Consider the following 20,611-nt stretch of genomic DNA (forward strand, 5'->3'; position numbering starts at 1 on the left):
AGAGGCCGGGCGCGGTGGCTCAAGCCTGTAATCCCAGCACTTTGGGAGGCCGAGACGGGCGGATCACGAGGTCAGGAGATCGACACCATCCTGGCTAACACGGTGAAACCCCGTCTCTACTAAAAAATACAAAATCTAGCTGGGCGAGGTGGCGGGCGCCTGTAGTCCCAGCTACTCTGGAGGCTGAGGCAGGAGAATGGCGTAAACCCGGGAGGCGGAGCTTGCAGTGAGCTGAGATCCGGCCACTGCCTGGGCGACAGAGTGAGACTCCGTCTCAAAAAAAAAAAAAAAAAAAAAAAAATTGTTAGGCCAGGCACGGTGGCTCACGCCTGTAATCCCAGCACTTTGGGAGGCTGAGGTCGGCGGATTGCCCGAGCTCAGGAGTTCAAGACCAATCTAGGCAACGTGGCAAAACTCCGTCTCTACTAAAAAATAAAAAATAAAAATAATAAATAAAAATTGTTAAAATGGCAAATTATTGTTACATACATTTAAGTATAATTTTAAAAAGCACAAGGGAGGGACATGTAATGTTTCCTCAAAACTAATATCAATAATTCCTGCCAGTTATTTTGCATTTAATATATGCCAAAGACTATGCTAAGTGCTTTGTGTACATCATCTCTGTTCATCCCCTCCCATCATTTTGTGAGACAGGTTAACTCTATCACAGCCACAGAGCTGATATGCAGTGAGTCCCAGATATAAACCTCATTTGTCTAATCCCAAAGAATTCACTAGATGATTTTTTCAGTATAGGACACAGTTTTATCATTATGAAAATTTCCTTAACTTTTCAGGAGAGAAGGCTCTTATGACCGATACCTACGAATGGATGACTATTGCAGGAGAAAGGATGACTCTTATTTTGACCGTTACAGAGATAGCTTTGATGGACGAGGCCCTCCAGGCCCAGAAAGTCAGTCTCGTGCAAAAGGTAAAGTAGCTGAAACAGTCTATTCCTATTAGTGATAGAACACTTTACAAAAGAGAAAGGAAATTAATAGCCAGTACCCCATCTGAAAAAGGGCTAGTGACTTGGCCAAGCAGTGTATGAAAAGAAGAAATACAACTAGCTTATTAGTGGGTAAAGAGCATTTGGCTTGAAAATGATTTTTAAGATGCAAATTAGTACCATCATCTGGTTTAGACATCCAACAAGAAGAAATAAATATGAAATTCCAGCGATAAGAAATGAACAAAATACTGGTCACTGTGGCCACCACCTGTAATCCTAGCACTTTGAAAGGCCAAGGCCATCAGATCACTTGAGCCCAGGAGTTCAAGACCAGCTTGAGCAACATAGTAAAACCCCATCGCTACAAAAAAATACAAAAATTATCCGGGTGCAGTGCTGCACACCTGTAGTCCCAGCTACTCGGGGGGCTGAGGCAGGAGGATCGCTGGAGCCTAGGATGTTGAGGTCTCAGCACGCCATGATTGTGCCACTGCACTCCAACCCGGGTGACAGTGAGACCCTGTCTCAAAAAAAAGAGACAAATGAACAAAAGATTGGAGCTGAAGACATTAAGTGCTTGTTTTTTGCTTGCTGACCAGATAACTATGACTGACTATCTGCATTATCTATGCAAAATAGGCTTTTGGTTTTGTATAACTTTTACCTAACAGCATCTCTTTTTTAGATGAAGACAAATATGTCTTTTAAAGCCTGGTTTTCTCAATACATCTTTAAAGTTTCTTAAATTATTTCATACCTGGCTAAGTTGAAATCTTTAAGAACCTCATTTTAATTTTAATTTTTTAATTTTAAACTTTACTACTTGATTTTTTCTTTTAAAAAAAGAACTTTCAAAATTTTAATTTTAAACTTTACTACTTGATTTTTTTTTTCAAAAAAAGTCATCAAAAATGCAGATTAGAATAATAATGAATACTATTCTTATCTGTCAAGTTGGTAAGACTTAAAAAGAATACCAGTACTCAGTGTTGACTAAGGTGTGGAGAAATAGGTACTAGATGATCTACCTCTGTGGAGGTGTAAATTAGTACCAGCCTTCCCACGGAGCAGCTTGGCAGTAAGTATCAGATGCAGCATTAAAATGGCCATGCCCTGGGCTGGGCGCAGTGGCTCACGCCTGTAATCCCAGCACTTTGGGAGGCCGAGGTGGGTAGATCACGAGATCAGGGGTTCGAGACCAGCCTGACCAACATGGTGAAACCCCGTCTCTACTAAAATACAAAATTAGCTGGGCATGGTGGCGGGCGCCTATAATCCCAGCTACTCAGGAGGCTAAGGCAGGAGAATTGCTTGAACCCAGGAGGCGGAGGTTTCTGTGAGCTGAGATCGCACCACTGCGCTCCAGCCTGGGCAACAGAGCAAGACTCCATCTCAAAAAAAAATCGCCGTGCCCTTTAATCCAGCCATAACATTTTGGTTAATTTTTAATAGTAAAAAATACTAATGCTGGCTGTTCTTAGGAGATAGACCAAAGGATTGATTCAGAGATGACCTTTGCCTACAAGTAGCTCAGGATTTAAAATGAGGCCTGTGGCTTGTTTTTATAGAAGGGTCCAGTCCTTATTTCAGTTTACCCTGGTGGTGTCTTGCAGAGCGTTTGAAACGTGAGGAACGGCGTAGAGAAGAGCTTTATCGTCAATATTTTGAGGAAATCCAGAGACGCTTTGATGCGGAAAGGCCCGTTGATTGTTCTGTGATTGTCGTCAACAAACAGACAAAGTAAGAACCCTTAAATATTTCTCCCCAGTAAGGAAAAGAGTCAGAGAAATTCAGGCCCCTGTTTAGCACCTCTATTCATTGAATTTGAGCTGTGTATTCTTGCATTGCTGTGCTTTGTTAGTCAGGGTTCTTTCAGTTATAGGTGACAGAAAATTCAATTCAAATTGAGCCCAAAAGGGACATTTTTCATTTAAGCAGAAAGTAACTGGGAAGTTGAGGCACGGCCACATCAAGGGTCAGACCATGTCATCAAGACTTGGTCTCTGTGTTAGTCTCTAAGCACTGCTTTCCTCAGATTTGCCTTTGTTCTCAGGCAGATTTTGTGCTTGAAGAGGCAGAATGGCGCTGGCCCTAAACGTGTGTCTTCTTAGCTTAGCAACCCAAGTGGAAAGAGAGCTTTTCTTTCCCAGTGTTTCCACCCGAAGTTCTGCAATTCTTCTTAGATTGACGTGACTCACTTTCCCATCCCTGAGCTTGTCACTTTGGCAGGGGTGCTAGATGTTCTGATTAGCCAGGGCTAAGTCATGTTCCCATCCCAAGAGCTAGAGGTGGGATTAGCCCTGTGGAACCATGCAGACTGAGAGTGGAAGGAAGAGGGTGTAGACAGTGGTCAAGCAGAGTAGTATATAACCCCTTCATGGGATAACCCAAATGCCCAATACTTTGGGAGACACGTCTCTGCATTTGTCAGCCAAGAACCAAGTCTTTGTGAAGTGCCATGGCCTTGCAGAACTGTTAGATGACCATGTTACCAAGCTAGGGCTCATAGCATTGTTTCACTGCATCCCTGTTTTACATTTTCTCCCTGAAGAGGCAGAGCAGAGAAGCAGAAGGGAGTATAGCAGCTTACAGGCTTGCCTGTAGCTATGTTCCCTTTCCCCAGGTGGTACTAAGTAAATAACTTCATGTATTTTCTAGCAGTTTGGGGTTAAAGAGCTAATTTCAAGGCAGTGACTAGGGAAATAGGTGTTGAGACACCAAGCAGTCGGCAGAGTTCACAGGCTCTTGGCTGTCTTGTTCAGTGATAGATGCTGCTTTTAACTCTAGAGAGCTGTTTTTGGACACATGATAATAGCTGTTATTTTCTGAGCACCTACTTTATGTACTACCCCATACTAGGCGCCTTACATAAATTATTTTTAATCTTCACAGTAATCATATAAAATGAGTATTCATTCAGCAAATCTTTTATATGTATAGTGGATGGCAGGTACTGGGGCTGTATAGCCTCATTCCACTGGTGGAGCTTACACCCTAATGGGGCAGGTAACAAAAGCATACAGGTGATGAGTCCTAGGAGAAGAGAATATCAGAGATCTAATTTAGATTGGAGGGAAGGTCAAAGAAATGACATATGAACTGAGCCATGTTACTCTTGTTTTATTAGTAAAGAAACTGATGTTTGTAAGAGATAAATGGACTTGCTTAAGCTTCACAACTTTGCAAATAAATGTTAAGGACCGGGATCCATACCCATGTTTCTACCGTTAAAGCCCATGATTTTCCCACTGTATTATGCAGCCTACCCAAAAAGAGATAAGTGCCACAAGTCTTAGGGAGGAGGATGGTGTTAAGGAAGGACCACTGGACTACAGAATCAAGAGAGGGACCTGGGTATCATACTGTGCTAATGGCAACTTCTCTTGTGACCTCATGCAAGTCACAGCCGTTCTGAGCCGGGGTAGAGAGAGAGTATTGGTCTAGATCCTTGGATCCTCAATATGGCAGTGGGGTGGACTAGGATTTGAGTTCTCGATAGGAACACACACAACTGGCTTGAGACACAACAATGCAGATTTGGAGTTGGTCGCTCACCTGGATCTTACTTGTTTTTACAGAGACTATGCTGAGTCTGTGGGGCGGAAGGTGCGAGACCTGGGCATGGTAGTGGACTTGATCTTCCTTAACACAGAGGTGTCATTGTCGCAAGCCTTGGAGGATGTTAGCAGGGGAGGTTCTCCTTTTGCTATTGTCATCACCCAGCAACACCAGATTCACCGCTCTTGCACAGTCAACATCATGTTTGGAACCCCGCAAGGTACAGAGGCCCAAGTGGGTCAAAATACCAGAGGTAGTCACTAGTCCATTATTAGTCATTTATGCCCTACTCAGAAGAAGCAGGTTTTGGGCAAATGACTCTTATATCTCAGTTCATGTATGGTAGGGCCCCTCTCTTAAGTACCATGGAAGAGTCTTGCATAGTCATTTATTTATCTGATAGTTTCTTAGTGGATACAGTTCTGAGCCTGGCTCTCTGTTACACTATACTTAACTCCAGGTATATACAGTGGTGTGCTGGCACACGTTTAACAACAAGTTCCAGTGTGAGGGGAGGGCATTTATAACATTTGCTAATCTCCATGGTGTAAATACTCCACCATGTTTCAGTTTAAGCCACCAACATGAAGTCACTGAAGGGAGAGTTGGAAAGAAATGTACACAGTTGGCTCTTGCCACTGAGATCTGGCTCCAGCACACCTCTGTCATGTACTCCACTGAATGTGACAAAGTCCTTGCTTCGCCCAGCTTTCTAATGGAGGACAGAGAATATAATAGGCATTTAGGGTCCTTTTTGTAAGTGTGCTGGAGAAGTAACCAAAGGGACTATGAGAAGTAACCAGAGGGACTAAGAGGCCCTGACCCTATAGAGGCCCAGGCCCAGTTCTCGAAGTCCTTTTCAGAAGTAACTTTTCATGCATTGAGCCCAGAGGATTTAAGACTCCACCAGCTGAAACCCTGCTCCTTGCTCTTACAGCACAGACTTAACCCTTTCCCCACTATACTCAGGATCTCTGTTTGCTTCACCCTTTACCCCCCTAACCATACAATTACATAAGGATCTCCAATGGGTCATTTGTCTGAGGAATAGTCCTCAAGATGTGTGAGGACAGAAGTTCTGAGGAGTCCTCTCACTACCCAGTAAACCATGTTGCCCATGGGTGAGGAGTGGAGGTTATTTAGGGTCACAGTTTGATCTTAATCCATGACTTTTGAACTGCTGAATTAAAAAATAGTAGGCCGGCTCTGTCCTGAGGAGCACAGTGGAGAGCCCGTCTTTCCAGAGGGGCCTGTTGGCCTCCTGCTGCTGGTCTAGAGCCTGTTGGGCCTGCCTCCCGTAGCTGTTCCCCGCATGGTCTGTTTGAATCTGCAGGAGGCTGTCATGTTTCTTTGGTTTTTACTACAAGTCTGTGATCTAGGAATTCCCCCAAAGAACCAGCTGTATACAAAGGTGCATGTCCCCACCAAAGGTATTCATTCACTTCCCTTCCTGCCCTTCATCTCTCTCCCCACACCACCCCACTCTCAATCTCAAGGCTTTTTGTCACCAAAATTATTTTCTTGCTGGTATGAGGTTAGGAAAGACTTGACAGAGTGCAGCAGGTGGGCACTTAAATATGTCATGGAAGAAAATAATTCATGTCATTTCCTCCTACAGAGCATCGCAACATGCCCCAGGCAGATGCCATGGTGCTGGTGGCCAGAAATTATGAGCGCTACAAGAATGAGTGCCGGGAGAAGGAACGTGAGGAGATTGCCAGACAGGCAGCCAAGATGGCCGATGAAGCCATCCTGCAGGAAAGAGAGAGAGGAGGCCCTGAGGAGGGAGTGCGCGGGGGCCACCCTCCAGCCATCCAGAGTCTCATTAACCTGCTGGCAGACAACAGGTACCTCACTGCTGAAGAGACTGACAAGATCATCAACTACCTGCGAGAGCGGAAGGAGCGGCTAATGAGGAGCAGCACCGACTCTCTGCCTGGTGAGCTACGTGGCAGGGCCGAGGTGAAGTTCTGACTCTGCATTTCTCTAATCCCCAGGCTCTGTTGGGAGGGTGTCAGGCCTAGGGCTCTTTGGAGTGGGTAAGGGAAATAAGTCCATCCCTTGGGCCATCCATGCTAATATAATGTTAATAATAACTTTATATTTGGGTACTGAATGCTGATCCCTGTAGTTAATGTGGTGGATTGACTAGTATTGCTGGCTCCCTGGTAGCCAGGATGGATGCCCTTTTGTTTTTTAGCAGTTCTCTAGGGGAACTAGCCTATTGTTTTCTGTAAACAGCACATATCATGAAGCGGCCTCTTTGGAAAATTGATGTTGTAGTCTGTGTACTGTATGATTGATGTGACTCAGTGATTGTTGTTCTTCCTTTGGCTGCTAGGCCTCCTGCCCTTGGGGGGTACTTTGAACCAGATACCTCCCTCTTCTGTCTTCCAGGCCCGATTTCCCGCCAACCACTCGGGGCGACCTCGGGTGCCTCGCTGAAGACACAGCCAAGCTCCCAACCGCTCCAGAGCGGCCAAGTGCTCCCCTCTGCTACACCCACTCCATCTGCACCCCCCACCTCCCAGCAAGAGCTTCAGGCCAAAATCCTCAGCCTCTTCAATAGTGGCACGGTGACGGCCAATAGCAGCTCTGCATCCCCCTCGGTTGCTGCCGGAAACACCCCAAACCAGAATTTTTCCACAGCACCAAACAGCCAGCCTCAACAAAGATCACAGGCCTCTGGCAATCAGCCTCCAAGCATTTTGGGACAGGGAGGATCTGCTCAGAACATGGGCCCCAGACCTGGGGCTCCTTCCCAGGGGCTTTTTGGCCAGCCTTCCAGTCGCCTGGCACCTGCTAGCAACATGGCTAGCCAGAGGCCCGTGTCTTCCACAGGTATCAACTTTGACAATCCAAGTGTACAGAAGGCTCTGGATACCCTGATCCAGAGTGGCCCTGCTCTCTCCCACCTGGTTAGCCAGACCACGGCACAGATGGGGCAGCCACAGGCCCCCATGGGATCTTACCAGAGGCATTACTGAGGCTAAATCTTTCAACTCTTCCCAGTCCCCTCATCCCCTGGCCTCCTCCCACTACTGTGTTCTAAATAGAGCTGTTTGGAGGATGTTCTCTGCGCTCCCAGGCCGGCATCGAGTGTCATCAGTTTCTACCACCTGCTCTCTCTTCTGCCCAAGGCTGTGTTGCTTATTCCTTACAAAGTTTATACTGCATTTGGGGCTGTATCTTTGTTTTGTTTTGTTTTTTGTAGAAAATAAATATCTCCGGGGGTCACTGGGGCAGTACAGGTGTCTGGGCTTATATTTGATGGGGTTTCTCCAGTCCCTGTATCTACTGGATTTGGAGCCAGGCCCAGCTAGCCAAGTATGGAATGGCATTTGTCATGTCAGTAGGCACCACCTTTGTTCATTGTGAACCTACCAAGACTTTCCAGCTTCATACACATCGACCAGAGCTCAAGCTCCTGCCTGCAACTCCTGCCTAGAGTTGAAGAAAAGCAAACTGGCCTTGGCAGGCACAGTGTCATCATACCCTCACCCCACAGGTTTGGGGTCTGCTTGAGGATTCATAAATCAGCCACTCTGGATTGTTGAGGAATGGCCATGGCAGCCACAGAAAAAAGAATTTTTCTCCCTGAGCCAAGGTTGTTTTTTGTTTTTTTTTCTCTTTTCTTTTTTGTTTTCATTTCATTGGAAGATCTCCAATGAACTGAACAGCTCCAGTCAGCAGCAGTTACCACAAACTGTGAATCTGGGCCCCACCACTTTTCCCCCTTACCAGTTCTGTCAGCATCCCCCTCTCCAGCGGCACTTCCATGGAGTCGATTCTGAGACTCCGGCCATGAACACTCGTTTCTTCAGTGATTTGTTTTGGGCTTTTGGCTCAAAATCCCAGGCTCTTGTTTTTGTCTAGACTCTTGCTCTGTTTCTTGAGCAGTAGGAGGTAGGGACCACTTTGATGTCAGACTTCTGGTAGCTGGACGTGTTCTCGAGATAGGCGGCTGTTCATGACTTTTGCACCAGAATGAAATTGTTAGAGGGAGGGCTTCTGGCTGTGGTTCTAAATGGAGCCCCGGGAAACTGCCCTCCCCCCAGGGTTTATGCTCAGTAGAGCCCTGTGGATCGATCTCGAGGTCCTCTAGCAGGGGTGAGGGGGAGCAGCGACTTCAGCTGAGTCCCTGCCAGTGGTTAAGTAAACAATGGTTTCAAAATTCAAGGTCCCCAAATGGCAGCATTTTATGTTCTGACCTGTTTGTGTTATATAGTGGTTTTTTGTTTTTTCCTCTTTGGAACTCTTGTGTTGTTAATAAAATGAAATGATTACTTTTTAATTAAAATGAAAAAAGTAAAAGCTATGTTCATCTTTCTTGGATGTGAATATGCTCTTTGCAGGATGCTTTCCCCAAGTCAGAGGTGAGGGCTCCTGTCTCGAGGACTCTTGTCTGTCCCCTCTTGTCCTCACATATGATCCGGCCTCAAACCTCTGAACCATGCCTTCTCTTCATAGGTGGCTCACCTAGTTAGAGGCTTTAATTAAACAGTCCAGAGCAAAACCCAATTGGCTAATTACAGTGCTGTGTTCAACATCCTGCTTCTGGTAGACATTCATTATGTCAGCAGCCTTGTCCTCTTATTCTAGGAAAGGAAAACAGGATGTGATGAGACCATTTGTGGTTGGTGGCCATTGGTCGGGGGGGCCTTGTCCTGTTTGCATTTTGTTTCAGTTGCCACCCTCTGTTCTACCCATTGTGCAAGGAGTTGGCAGAATTCATAGAACCTGAAGGAGCCTTGAAGAGCATTTAATAGCTTGGGTGGGGTGTGGTGAAGTGGGTGGCATAGGCCTCCGGTGGGTTAGGGACCAACGTGCCGAGAGCACTGAGCCTCACCAGTAAGTGCTTACTGCCTCCTGGGGAATATCAGTGCAGCCTGACACGTATACTTAGAAAGTGCTCACTACCTCCTAGAAGATGCCAGTGCGGCCTGACACCTAGTAAGTGCCTGCCAGTCTCTTAGGAGATGATATTAGTACTGCCCTCCAGGCCAGGGCCCCAGAGCTATCGGTAGATAAATTAGATCACCAGACCTGGACCATTAGCCCATCTTTTCTGTCAGTGGGGGGGTCAGTGTTTCTGATTTAAGAGTGTGGGGTCCTCCTGAAGGGCCCCCTGGAGTGTCTAAACAGCACATCTCAGGCCATGAAGGGTATAATAAAATTATTTTTATTGCATTTTGTGCAGACGGGAGTCTAAAAAAGTAATACAGTAAAAGCCATAAAGCATTAAATGGGAGCATTCAACAAGAAAGGAAAGAACCAACCTCTCCCTTTCATATTGGCACAAAGAACACAAGATCAATACTGAGGCAGGATGCGGAATACTGAACACTTACACTGAAAATTAAAGGCAGGCCTAATAATAATAGTAATAATAGTAATAAATACTCTTGATTTGGTTTGCAACCTCTCCTATTTACAAGGGTTTTCAACTTCATTGCATTGCCCTGCACATAGATCGTCTAAAACAAAAGCAACACTAGTTATCACTACAAAGCTATTGAAATATTGCACTCAGAATAAAAGTCACTTGAATGGACATGAAACATCTAACTACAGTGATTATAAAGATAACTTGATGAATGACTTGTTATAACATTCATAACAAATATTGCACATGTAGCACAGAAAACTTGGGTTTTTGTTGTGGGATGTCTGTCTCATCAACGGAAACTTTGCTCTTGCCAACCAGACAATCTGGGCCCAGATAGTGCAACTTTGGTTCCCTAATTGATGTTGATACAGCCCCCTTCTGCACAGCCCACCACGTCAGCTCTGAAATATTCAGGCCCCCAGAAGGCAGGACCTGGCTGTGGTTCTCAGAGGCAAGTCTACTGAAGGATGCAGGGGGCTGGTGTCTAACACCTCCAGCTTCCTGATTACCTGAAAGAATCTATCCAGTCCCCTGATCGAATCTCAGAGGGCACTTGGTGTAACGGGCAGACCTCCAAAGCTACCCCCAGCCACACCTGACTCTGTCTGGGTGGCGCCAGCTCCAGCTCTGCCTTGGGCTCAAAGGAAAAGAGGTGGTGAGGTCAGGAGTACTCAGTGGCCCCAGCTCTGGGAGGTGGGTGAGATGTCTATCTAGGTGCGCAGGTCAGGGCCCTGGGGCTGGAGGTACTGTACCCAGTCCCAGATGGTGCTGGAACGAGCATGCAGTGCCTGATCCCCTTAGAAACGTGCCTTAGGGGAAGGGAACCGGGCCAACGCTCAGACCAGGCTGGTGGGGCGGAAGCGCCAAGGACGAGTTGGGGAAGCCAAAGGCCCTGGGTCCTGGTTAGAGGAGAGCAGACAGGCGCTAAGGATAAAGCGCGTGAGACGCCAGCCCTCCCTCAGGCCCAGGTCCCCGGGAGGCGGAGCTAGAGGCCGCTGCTAAGCAGCGAGGCCCGGCCCCAGGGCACGGAGAAGGCGGCTGGGTCCCCCAGGCGAGGCAGGAGCTGCCAGATGGGGACGCGGGAGGGAACATCACGGGCGGCTCTGGGGCCTCCCAGTGGGTCCGGCCCCTAAACCAGAATCGGTCCCCTCCTCCCTCACCTGTCCCAGGGAGGAAACTCCGGGGAGGGGGCGCCCTCCAGCTCCACAATTTCAGTCTTTGGCGAGGAGCCATGGGATACGGGGAGCAGGCGACAAGCCAACTGAGGAGAGAAGCCTGCTCCCCAGCAAAGGCACCGGGGCGGGGCTTCCTCGGTGGGGCGCGGGCCTCTTTGTTTCTTCCCCTTGAGGAGCGCCCCTCCCCTATCCTGGCCCCAACTTGCATAAGAGCCGATGAGAAGAGGTTGCGCGCGTCTCTGCAGCCGCAGTGGAAGCTCACATCCGCCGGGAGGCGAATCCAGGAAAAGTTGGACCCTTGTCTCACCTCATCTCAGAAAAGGACTGGAGGGGAGGGTGGGAAGCCAAGGGTGCGCGGAAAGGGCGAAGAGGCGAGAGCCGGACGGAGGTGTCGAGGGAACTAGACCACTACGACACCCGCCTGGGCCTAAAGCACTTTCGCTCTCAAACTTGAACGTCAAGGAAAACTCAGCTTCCCGAGGCCTCCGTCTCCCAGCAGTGCCCCCAGCGGGAGAGCTCGACTGTGGCGAGAAGTCTGTTGCGCTTCTAGTCACATAAATATGGGGACGTTAAAAATACACGCGATGTCTCCTGTACACTATGTATAGGCTCGGCCGCCCGCGCCCCACGGCTCGGCGAGAAGGGGCGGCGGAGACGGCGAGCGCGGCCTTCCCACCCCGCGTGCCTCCGGGCCGCCGGGAGTCAGGGAGCAGCGCTGGAGGAGCGCAGAGCGAGGACCGCGGCGGGCGTGAGAAGGGGAGGAATGGGCCGCATGGAATACCTGGGGGTCCCCAAGGCCCCAGCTCCTCTCTTTTCCGCGCCTTCTCCCAACCTTTATTGCAGCGTCTCCTTCGGCGAGACGAGGCCGGCCTTAGAAAAAGGGCAGCGCAGACCCACGGGCCAACCGGGCACTGAGGAGCTCTGGTCTGCGCGCGGCGGGGCGCCCTCTCCGAGTCAGCCCCGACAGGCGTGGCCTCCGGGCTTCAGGCAGCGGGATAAGGGGCCAGGACACGGGCACAGGGTCTGTATGTAAACGGTGACAGCGGCGGGGGGCGCGGCGAGGGCTCCGGAGCCGCGGGCCGGGCGCGCTCGGGCCGGAGTGGCAGGTCCTGGCTCTCAGGAGTAGATGGTGATGACCTCGCGGCCGCCGCCGCGGACCAGCATCACCCGGTCCAGGTGCTCTGTGAGGACCTCGAGGAATTCCATGTCTGAAAGCCGGTCAAGGAGAAAGACCAGGTCTCCTTCCCTCCCGACGAAATTGGGGTCGCGCTCGGCTGCCACAGGACCTCTCGCGCCCGTGTCCCTGTCCGAGGTGCTGATCCGGAGGCAGGAACAGCTCAGCTCTTCCATCCCAGAGAGAGGACCCAGGTTCCCTGACGTCCACCTCCCTCTTTCCCCCAATTTTAATTCCAGGATACAGTTTTCGTCACCATTGCGGTTGCGGGGAGGCCCAGGCATGTTGAGCAAAACAAGCTTGGCGTCCCGGGATTTCTTCACGATGACCTCGTTCAGCCGCACCGCCGTGTGCATGCGCCGCACATTGGACTGGTTCCTGCGGCAGGAAGGAGGAGTGGAGACCGCGTGAGCCGAGGGTAGAGAAGATTGGAGCCAGTCGCCCTTCCAGCCCAAACTGGGCTGCTGGGGACTGGTTCTTGCAAGCCCAGGACCACCAATCCTAAACCTCTCCAGGCTGGGCTATTCAGAGATCCCAGAGGTCATGGCACCAATTAGGGGTTCACAATAGAGAAGGGTAGGGACCCTGGCCATCCTAGGAGAGAGAATGAAAAAATGCTGAAGCACTTACAGGTTCTCCCACTCTCTTCAGGAAACACAAGAGATGCAAAGAGAGAAAGAAAAAGAGCAGAGTCAGAAAAAGAGGAAGACACTTGGAGGCTGGGGCCATGGTCACCTGCCCTGAGTCCTGCTCTGCCAGCCCCCACACCCTTCACCTTTCTGCTGCCTGCAACTGGGAATTCTGAGCCTTAGCAACGGGGCCCAACCCCCTAAGTCCTCAGATGGGGAAACCAAGACAATGTCTGAACTGGGTCTGCAGGCTGACAGACCAGGATGCCTTCTGTTCTCTTGCTCTGCCATGGGGAGCAAGACCCTTTAGCTCTTCCCATCCCCCAGCCCTTAGCCCCCAGGCCCGTACGGCTTCATGCTGAAGAAGTCCTTGATGCCCTCAGAGGAGACAGGACTGGGGCCCTTATTCTTCTCTGCCACCGACTTGTCCTTGGTCCAGGTGAGATGCACCTTCTCAGGATCTGTCTCCCCTTCCCCCTCAGGCTCCTCGCCTGGGGATGGAGAGCTGCTGGGGCAGCTGGGAGCACTCTGATCGTGGATCAGCTGCACCTGAGGGATGAATGAAGAGATGGCAGGTGAGTCCTTTGGAGGCCAAGGGCTCTGCTCCCACTGGTTGGAGCCAAACCACCCCAGCTGCACACCTCCTCCTCTGGCTTCTCTTCGCTGTCACCAGCTGTCTCTTCTGGGACGTTCAGGCGGAGCCGCGTGTTGGCTGGATTCTTTCTCCGGATTGAGCCTCGTGACTCATCTGTGATACTCTGGATCTAGGGAGTGACACAGGTTGGTGCCAGCTCTGCTGGGAGTCACCACCCATGCCCTGCAAAGAGCTATCACTAGAGATGATGTTCAGCCAGGATGCACTTTCTGGAACTGTACCAGTTGTTAAAATATTGCTATGATTTGAGACCAAATAGCTACTGCACCACTGATCTGCCTGCCCCACCTCCTCTCCAGAACCCCAGACCTCCCCACCATCTGGCAACAAAAGGGTTAACCTTGGCACAGCAATGCTGTGTCCTAGCACTATGGCCCAATGTCAGCCCTGGCAGTCCACTGGTCAGTGGCCATGCCATGTTTTACCATTTTTACTACCTCCCTTGGATAACACTCAGCCTTGGAGGATCCATCCTTCCCAGCTCAAAGTGGTACCCATCACTCATTCCCCTGAGAATCCATCAACCACATTCTGATAAATATATTACCCACCCTGGGAGATTCATAACCCATGGTTCTATTACCTTCACATGTAGGATTGCCACCCATTCCCTGGGCAACTTATCACCCACCTCCAGGAGCCCTTCTGTCCCCAGCTGGGGTAGCACCACTCATTTTCCCAAGGACTCCACTCCCTTGGGTGGGTCTTTCATCCATAGTCTGGTGGTTCTACATCACCCACACCTAGAAGATCTTACACCCACACCCTGTGGGGGGCTCATCACCATTACCCCTGAGATTCCATCAGTTACACCCTAGGGGACTTGCCCCTAACTCCCACACATCAGTTATATCCCTAAACACCCATCTGTTACCCACTCTCTGAGGGTCTCTACATGAGCCCTGTCCCTCACACTGGCAGCCCACACCCCTGAGGACTCATCATCCATATGTATTTAGCATCCACTCTTCTCTCTCAGGCCCCATAAATCACATACAGAGCAGATCTGTCACCCATGCCAAAGTCCCTCTGCCTCCTGGCTGGGAGGTTGGTGGTGAAGCTGCAGTGTGTACTCCTGCTGTCTGGGAGATCAGCATCAGGAGGTGTGGTTGGGGGAATCAGGGAGATGAGAGTGAAGTTGAAATGCCAGGAGTGTCAGCCCTGAGCCATCCTAAACCTGAGACCCAGAACTGGCAGCAATTTGAGGCTCTCAGGGGCCAGCCAGGGCAACCTCACCTCCCGCTCCCGCTCGTTCTTGGTTAAATGCATCTGTTTGAGGATCTGGGAGCGCTGCTCCATCACCAACGTCTTCTCATAGGTGTAAGCTGAGATGTCGCTTTCATGCTGTGGACAGAGGTTGGGGTTGGTGGGTCGGGAGAGGGACACAGAGAAAAGCATGAGGTCTGAGCCCAAGTGAAAGGCCAAGGGAAGGAAGGAAGGCCCCCTTCGTTCTGGCAGCCTAGGGCTTCCCTACCCAATCATTAATTTTATCAAGGGTTGTAGGAGGCAAGGATGGAGCAGAGAGGGCAATGCTCTTGCAAGGCAGGCAGCTCATTCCCTCCTCAGCCCAGGCATGTGAATGGATGAACTAATGAATGAGTGGATTAATTAATCACCTGGGTGAATGGAGATGGGAAAGAAGAAAAGGAACAAAGCAATGAATGAATACATGCAAGAATGAATGGGAGAGTAAGTGAATGAATACTTTAATGAATACATAGGTAGATTAATGAATACACAGAGGGATGGGTGGATGGACACATGAATTGAGAGGATGGTTGCACAAGAAGTTCTACAGGATAATCACCAGGGGCACAGGCTCTGGAGCCAGCCTGTCTGGGTTTGAATCTTGCCTCTGCCATGTACTGTGTGTTACTGGGCAAATTACAGTCACATGCCAAATAACACCATTGTATGTGCGTCAATGGCAGACTGCACATAAAGCATATAAAATGGTTTTCCCATAAGATTACTGTATTTTTGCTGTAATTTTTCTATGTTTAGTTTTTTTTTTTTTTTTTTTTGAGACGGAGTCTCACTCTGTCACGCAGGCTGGAGTGCAGTGGTGCGATCTTGGCTCACTGCAAGCTCCGCCTCCTGGGTTCACGCCATTCTCCTGCCTCAGCCTCCCAAGCAGCTGGGACTACAGGTGCCCACCACCATGCCCAGCTAATATTTTTTGTATTTTTTAGTAGAGACGGGGTTTCACCATGTTAGCCAGGATGGTCTTGATCTCCTGATCTCGTGATCCTCCCGTCTTGGCCTCCCAAAGTGCTGGGATTACAGGCGTGAGCCACTGCGCCTGGCTTTAGATATGTTTAGACAAACAAATACTTCCCACTGTGTTGCCGTTGCCTGCAATACTCAGTACAGTAACATGCTGTATAGGTTTGTAGCCTAAGAGCACTAAGCCTATGTGTGTAGTAGGCTGTACCATCTAGGTGTGTGTAGGTATACTCTATGATTTCACACAACAAAATCGCCTCACAACACATTTCTCAGAACATATCCCTGTTGTTAAGCAATGAATGCATAACTGTACTCTGCACTTCATCTTCCTAATCTGTAACATGGAAATGCTGATAATTGTATCTATCTCATTGGTTGTTGTTGGAATTGATATACATATAAAGTGCATAGAACAGTGCCCGGCATATAATAAGCACTAGACATGGCTATTTTTATAGAGAAGAGAGGGATGGCTGAATATGTGAGAGGCTAAGAGGTGGATCAGGGGGAAGGGATCTAGCATCATAAGCTGATGGGTGTTAGAGTTGCCCTACTTGGTGCTGGGGCCAAGAGGAAAGAGGGCCAGGTGGAACCCCAGTGGTGTCTCCTGGGGACTCACCATCTCCACCACCTCGACCTCCGCAGTGATGCGTAAATGGTACAGAAATGTGGTCAGATCCTTCTTCATCTGGATGCTATTGTCGTCCATCTGGGCCACAGTGAAGATACGCATCTTGCACTTTCGCCAGACCTGCAGGCGGTGAAGGGGATTCAGAAAGGTCCAGCCCAGATGTGATGAGGAGATCCAGGGCCAGACCCCGTCCCCTCACCCTTCCCCTCTTCCCACCCACTCCTCACACATACATGCAGACCCCAAATCCTCTGTCTTGAGGGCCACTCTCTACAAAATCTTCCCTGCTTAGGTCTGAGGGTCCCCGTTAAAGAAAGCATCACTGGCTTGGGCTAAGCATTGCTCTCCTTACAGCAGTGCACCTGCGAGAGGAGAAACCACCAGTTCCTAACATCTCAGAATGAAGAAGGTCAGCGGATCCTGTTCCCAGGAGTTTATAGGGGAGGAAGGACACGGAAGCTGACCCTGACCAGAGCCCATGAGTCTGACCTGCAGTTGTGCACATACGCACACAAATGCATACATGCATACACACACTCACACATGCATACACTCACACACACAACTCACCTTGTGGTGCCGCAGCAGGAAGGGCAGCAGCATGAGCATGCCTCCATCGTGCACAATCCACCAAACGTCGATGCTGCCCTCAGAGAAGCGCTCAGGGTTCCCAGGAAACATGGAAACGTTCTTGGTGACCAGCAGGGCTAAGTGGCCAGCTGTGGTTTCCCGGACCAGCTCTGAGGGAGGCCGAGGAGAGGGCCAGAGGGGGAAACAGTGACTCCGGTTCTCCCAACACCCAGCAGCAGCCACAAGGGCTCCTGGCACCCAGCACTCTGCCCCACTCCACGTGGCCTTGGCCATGGGCTGAGTGGTCAGAAAACCAGCATCACTTAGGCCCCATCATATATTTATTGTTTAGATCTGGGAAAGTCTCTCAACCTCTCTGGGCCTCAGTTTCCCCACCTGTCAAATGGCAATAACACCACCTACCCTTTCTGATTACTAAGAATCCATCATGTATGACCTCAATGAATCCTCCCAACACCTTGTAACTATGATCTACTTCTAAAGGAGACAGAATAGCTTGGAGCTAACAGTGTAGCCTCTGGGCTGGTTCAAAACCTGGCTTTCCCATTTTGTGACTTGGAGCAAATTTCTTTTTCCTTTATTCTGTAGTTTGTCATGTTGCCCAGCTCAAACTCCTGAGCTCAAGCGATCCACCTGCCTTGGCTTCCCAAAGTGCTGGGATTACAGGTGTAAGCCACTGAACCCTGCAGAAGCAAACTTCTTAATCTCTCTGTGCCTCAGTTTCACACCAAAAAAGATGGAGATAACAATGCCGAGCCCTCCTAGGACTGATGAGAGAATTAGAGAAAGCCTCAACTTGCTGGCACACAGAACTCATTCTAGAAACATTAGTTATTATATACACTATTACCTACTATTACCAAGAAATCTGATCTCAGAGGGAGTAAGTCACGTGTGCACAGTCACACAACTAGGAAGGACCAGAGCTGAGACGCGGGCCCAGCCTCTGTGACTTCAGAGCTTTAACTCTTCCCACTGCCCTGCACTGTGTTCCTCCCAGGGCCTGTGAGCGCTGCAGGAGCCAAGACAGTCTCGTTCACAGCGGAGTCCCCAGCGCCCAGCACAGTGGCTGGCACGTGGCCAACCTTGACTGCTGTCACCTGCATATGCTGAATCCACACTTGGCATGCAGGGCTTGGGAAACCCCTCCAGCCCAAAGGAGTGGAAATCCAGTTCCACCCCTCTACTGCCCCCAGCCCCACCCCTCTTCCGTCCCCAGCGCCCGACAGCGTTACCAATGAAGTTCCTCCACGTCTGATGATCCTCCTTCTGGCGCCAGTTGCGGGGCCAGCCAACAAGCACAGTGTTGTGCTGCAGCCCCCCGAGGCCCCCGGACTGGATCAGATGGGACACGCCATCACGCAGGTTGGAGGAGATCACTACCTGGCAGAAGCCCTTCACCTTCTCTGCCTCCATCAGGCGCCTGATAGACTAGGGGAGGGGGACCAGACAAGGGCCAGCCTCAGGCCTCCCTGGCCCTGGCTGGGCCCACTGTAGCCTCCTTCCCTCCCATCTCTCCCCTCCTTTCATCCCAGTCTTCCTGAAGCTCAGCTCTGATCACGTCAGTCTCTGGCTCCAGAATGGCACATGGCTCCCCATCATCTCTGTGCCCCATTCCTTGTTGATCAATCAAGGTTCTTCATGATCTGACCATACACTTTCTGCCACCCTGCCACTGCTCACACAGCCCCCCTGCCCAACATGCTCTCCACCACAACCCTGACACACGCCCCTGCCAAGTTGTACATGATGCCCTGTCAGGCCCAGCTCAAATGTCGCTGTCTTCAGATACCACTCCCATCCAGACCAGAATTAAACTGGGCTTCTCTGCACAGCCAGACAATTTGTTTCAGCAATCTTTCTAAGTAGCATAAGTATTTTAAGGGCACCTCATTTAAACTGCACTACGAGGGAAATAGTCTTGTTACTCTCATTTTATAGATGAGGAAACTGAGGCTTGGAGAAATGAAGATTTGTTTAAGGATACACAGCTAGTTTTACTGTGAGGATTCAAGTCAGGGAAGTCTGACTCCAATCCCCACACTCTTAACCACCACCCCTAAGTCAAAGAGATAGAAGTTCAATTCCTATCTCTGCCACCTCCTGGCTGTGTGACCTTGGGTGAGTCGCCTAACTTCTGTGTCTTGGTTTTCTTATCTGTCAAAAAAGGGTCAGGACAGCTACCTTGTTTAGGAATAGGAAGAACCACATGTAATCATGCACATAGGGCTTAGTTAGTATCCTGCCTGAGGAATCGTAAACACAACACATTGTACGACTCTGATATTATTAACTCTAACAGTATTTATCGACATCCGATGGGTCTGAGAGCCTTCTGTGTATGCTCTGTCTTCCCCACCAGCCTGTGAACATCTCGAGGGCTGGGACTTGGTCTTGAACATCTCCATCTCCCCTGTGCCTCGCCCAACGCCTGGCGCACTGCACATTCTCAGCCACCGCGTGTTGAATGGAACTGACCAGTCAAGGCCTCCAGCTCTGGGCCCTGATAGATCGGTGTGAACAGCCCAGTGAGGCAGAAGCAGCGACTGTCGCAAGCCATCAGGGGTGCCCCTCCCCATCTCACCTCTGCTCCCTCCGGCCCCTTTTTCTCTCTCCACTGCTAGCCACAGCTCTGACGGGAGAAAGGCCTGACCCTCAGACAAAACCTACTTCCTCTACTATCCCTGGGATCCAATCACCTCTTTGTGTGCTTAAGGCAGACACTGGCCACCACAGCCCACATTGACTCTGTAGGCTGCTCCATAAGCATGGACTAGTAGGTAGAGCCAAGAGAAGGTGACACAGAGCAGGGCCCTGGGTTCAAATCCTGATGTTGCTTCCCGCCAGCTTTGTGACTTTCAGCAAGCAGCTTTCCCTCTCTGGGCCTCAGTTTCTTCCTGTATCAAATGTGGATACTCACCTTGTCAACCCCAAACTGTAGGGATCAAGAGTCCAAAGCTGGGAAATCACCTTGAAAGATTTATACTTTGGCAGGAAGGAGTCTAGAGTAGGAGTTCAAGGAGTCCTAATTTGAATCTTCATTTCCTGTCCTTAGACATAGGACCTGACTTCTCTAAACCTCAGTTTCCTTATCCATAAAATGGGCCCTTCTGCCTCTGATGGTCTTTCACTCTGTGATTTGAATTCTAAAGAACTCACTCTCTAGGCCCTTAGGCTCTTCCTCTAAGGAAGAGAAAAGAAATCCCTGCACCTCCTTTGATCCTGAAGGTGATGAGGAAGGAAAAGTACAAAAGGATAGAGACTGTCTTCCTAAGTGTCCTGACCTTTTCCCAAGCCCACCAGGGCCTCTGCTCACCTCTTCTGCCCGCTGGGCCTGGGGATGATTTTCCAGAAAGGTGCCCTCAAGGACAGAGCCCACGATGGTCAGGCCCTTCCCTGCCTTGAGCTGGGAGGTCAATGAGAGCAGCTGGGGGTGCACCACATTCTGGTCTTGGTCCACACGCACCAGCACTAGCAGCTGTGGCCTGAAGACAGTGCAGAGTCACATGATCCATATACTATATAACCAACCACCCACACACCATACACCCATCACCAGGTCACCTAACCATCTCTCCTCTATAACCATCTGTCCCATCCACCTATACCCCGCACCACCCAT

At 49.9% G+C, this 20,611-nt stretch overlaps 2 protein-coding genes across 5 annotated transcripts in view; one reads left to right on the top strand and one right to left on the bottom strand.

Moving 5' to 3' along the window:
* NCOA5 (nuclear receptor coactivator 5) overlaps window positions 1-8,830 on the top strand; it is a 30,463-nt gene extending 21,633 nt beyond the window's left edge. For both annotated transcript variants that reach the window (XM_017877907.1, XM_017877906.1), the window contains 5 exons: window positions 801-937; window positions 2,572-2,698; window positions 4,537-4,736; window positions 6,135-6,455; window positions 6,914-8,830. In XM_017877907.1, coding sequence (XP_017733396.1) covers window positions 801-937; window positions 2,572-2,698; window positions 4,537-4,736; window positions 6,135-6,455; window positions 6,914-7,503 — 1,375 coding nt within the window. In that variant the 3' untranslated portion in view covers window positions 7,504-8,830. The remainder of the gene's footprint in view (window positions 1-800; window positions 938-2,571; window positions 2,699-4,536; window positions 4,737-6,134; window positions 6,456-6,913) is intronic.
* An 847-nt stretch (window positions 8,831-9,677) lies between these two features.
* SLC12A5 (solute carrier family 12 member 5) overlaps window positions 9,678-20,611 on the bottom strand; it is a 31,672-nt gene continuing 20,738 nt past the window's right edge. For 2 of the 3 annotated variants that reach the window (XM_017877914.1, XM_017877913.1), the window contains exons 17-26: window positions 20,306-20,474; window positions 18,225-18,420; window positions 16,969-17,138; window positions 16,387-16,518; window positions 14,775-14,882; window positions 13,525-13,647; window positions 13,233-13,432; window positions 12,885-12,899; window positions 12,499-12,632; window positions 9,678-12,288 (exon numbers count right to left, since the gene is read on the bottom strand). In XM_017877914.1, coding sequence (XP_017733403.1) covers window positions 12,197-12,288; window positions 12,499-12,632; window positions 12,885-12,899; window positions 13,233-13,432; window positions 13,525-13,647; window positions 14,775-14,882; window positions 16,387-16,518; window positions 16,969-17,138; window positions 18,225-18,420; window positions 20,306-20,474 — 1,339 coding nt within the window. In that variant the 3' untranslated portion in view covers window positions 9,678-12,196. The remainder of the gene's footprint in view (window positions 12,289-12,498; window positions 12,633-12,884; window positions 12,900-13,232; window positions 13,433-13,524; window positions 13,648-14,774; window positions 14,883-16,386; window positions 16,519-16,968; window positions 17,139-18,224; window positions 18,421-20,305; window positions 20,475-20,611) is intronic. The other variant, XM_017877915.1, reaches the window with a different exon arrangement.

Source organism: Rhinopithecus bieti, unplaced genomic scaffold, assembly GCF_001698545.2.
Source record: "Rhinopithecus bieti isolate Rb0 unplaced genomic scaffold, ASM169854v2 scaffold_10347, whole genome shotgun sequence".
NCBI classification, from domain to species: domain Eukaryota; kingdom Metazoa; phylum Chordata; class Mammalia; order Primates; family Cercopithecidae; genus Rhinopithecus; species Rhinopithecus bieti.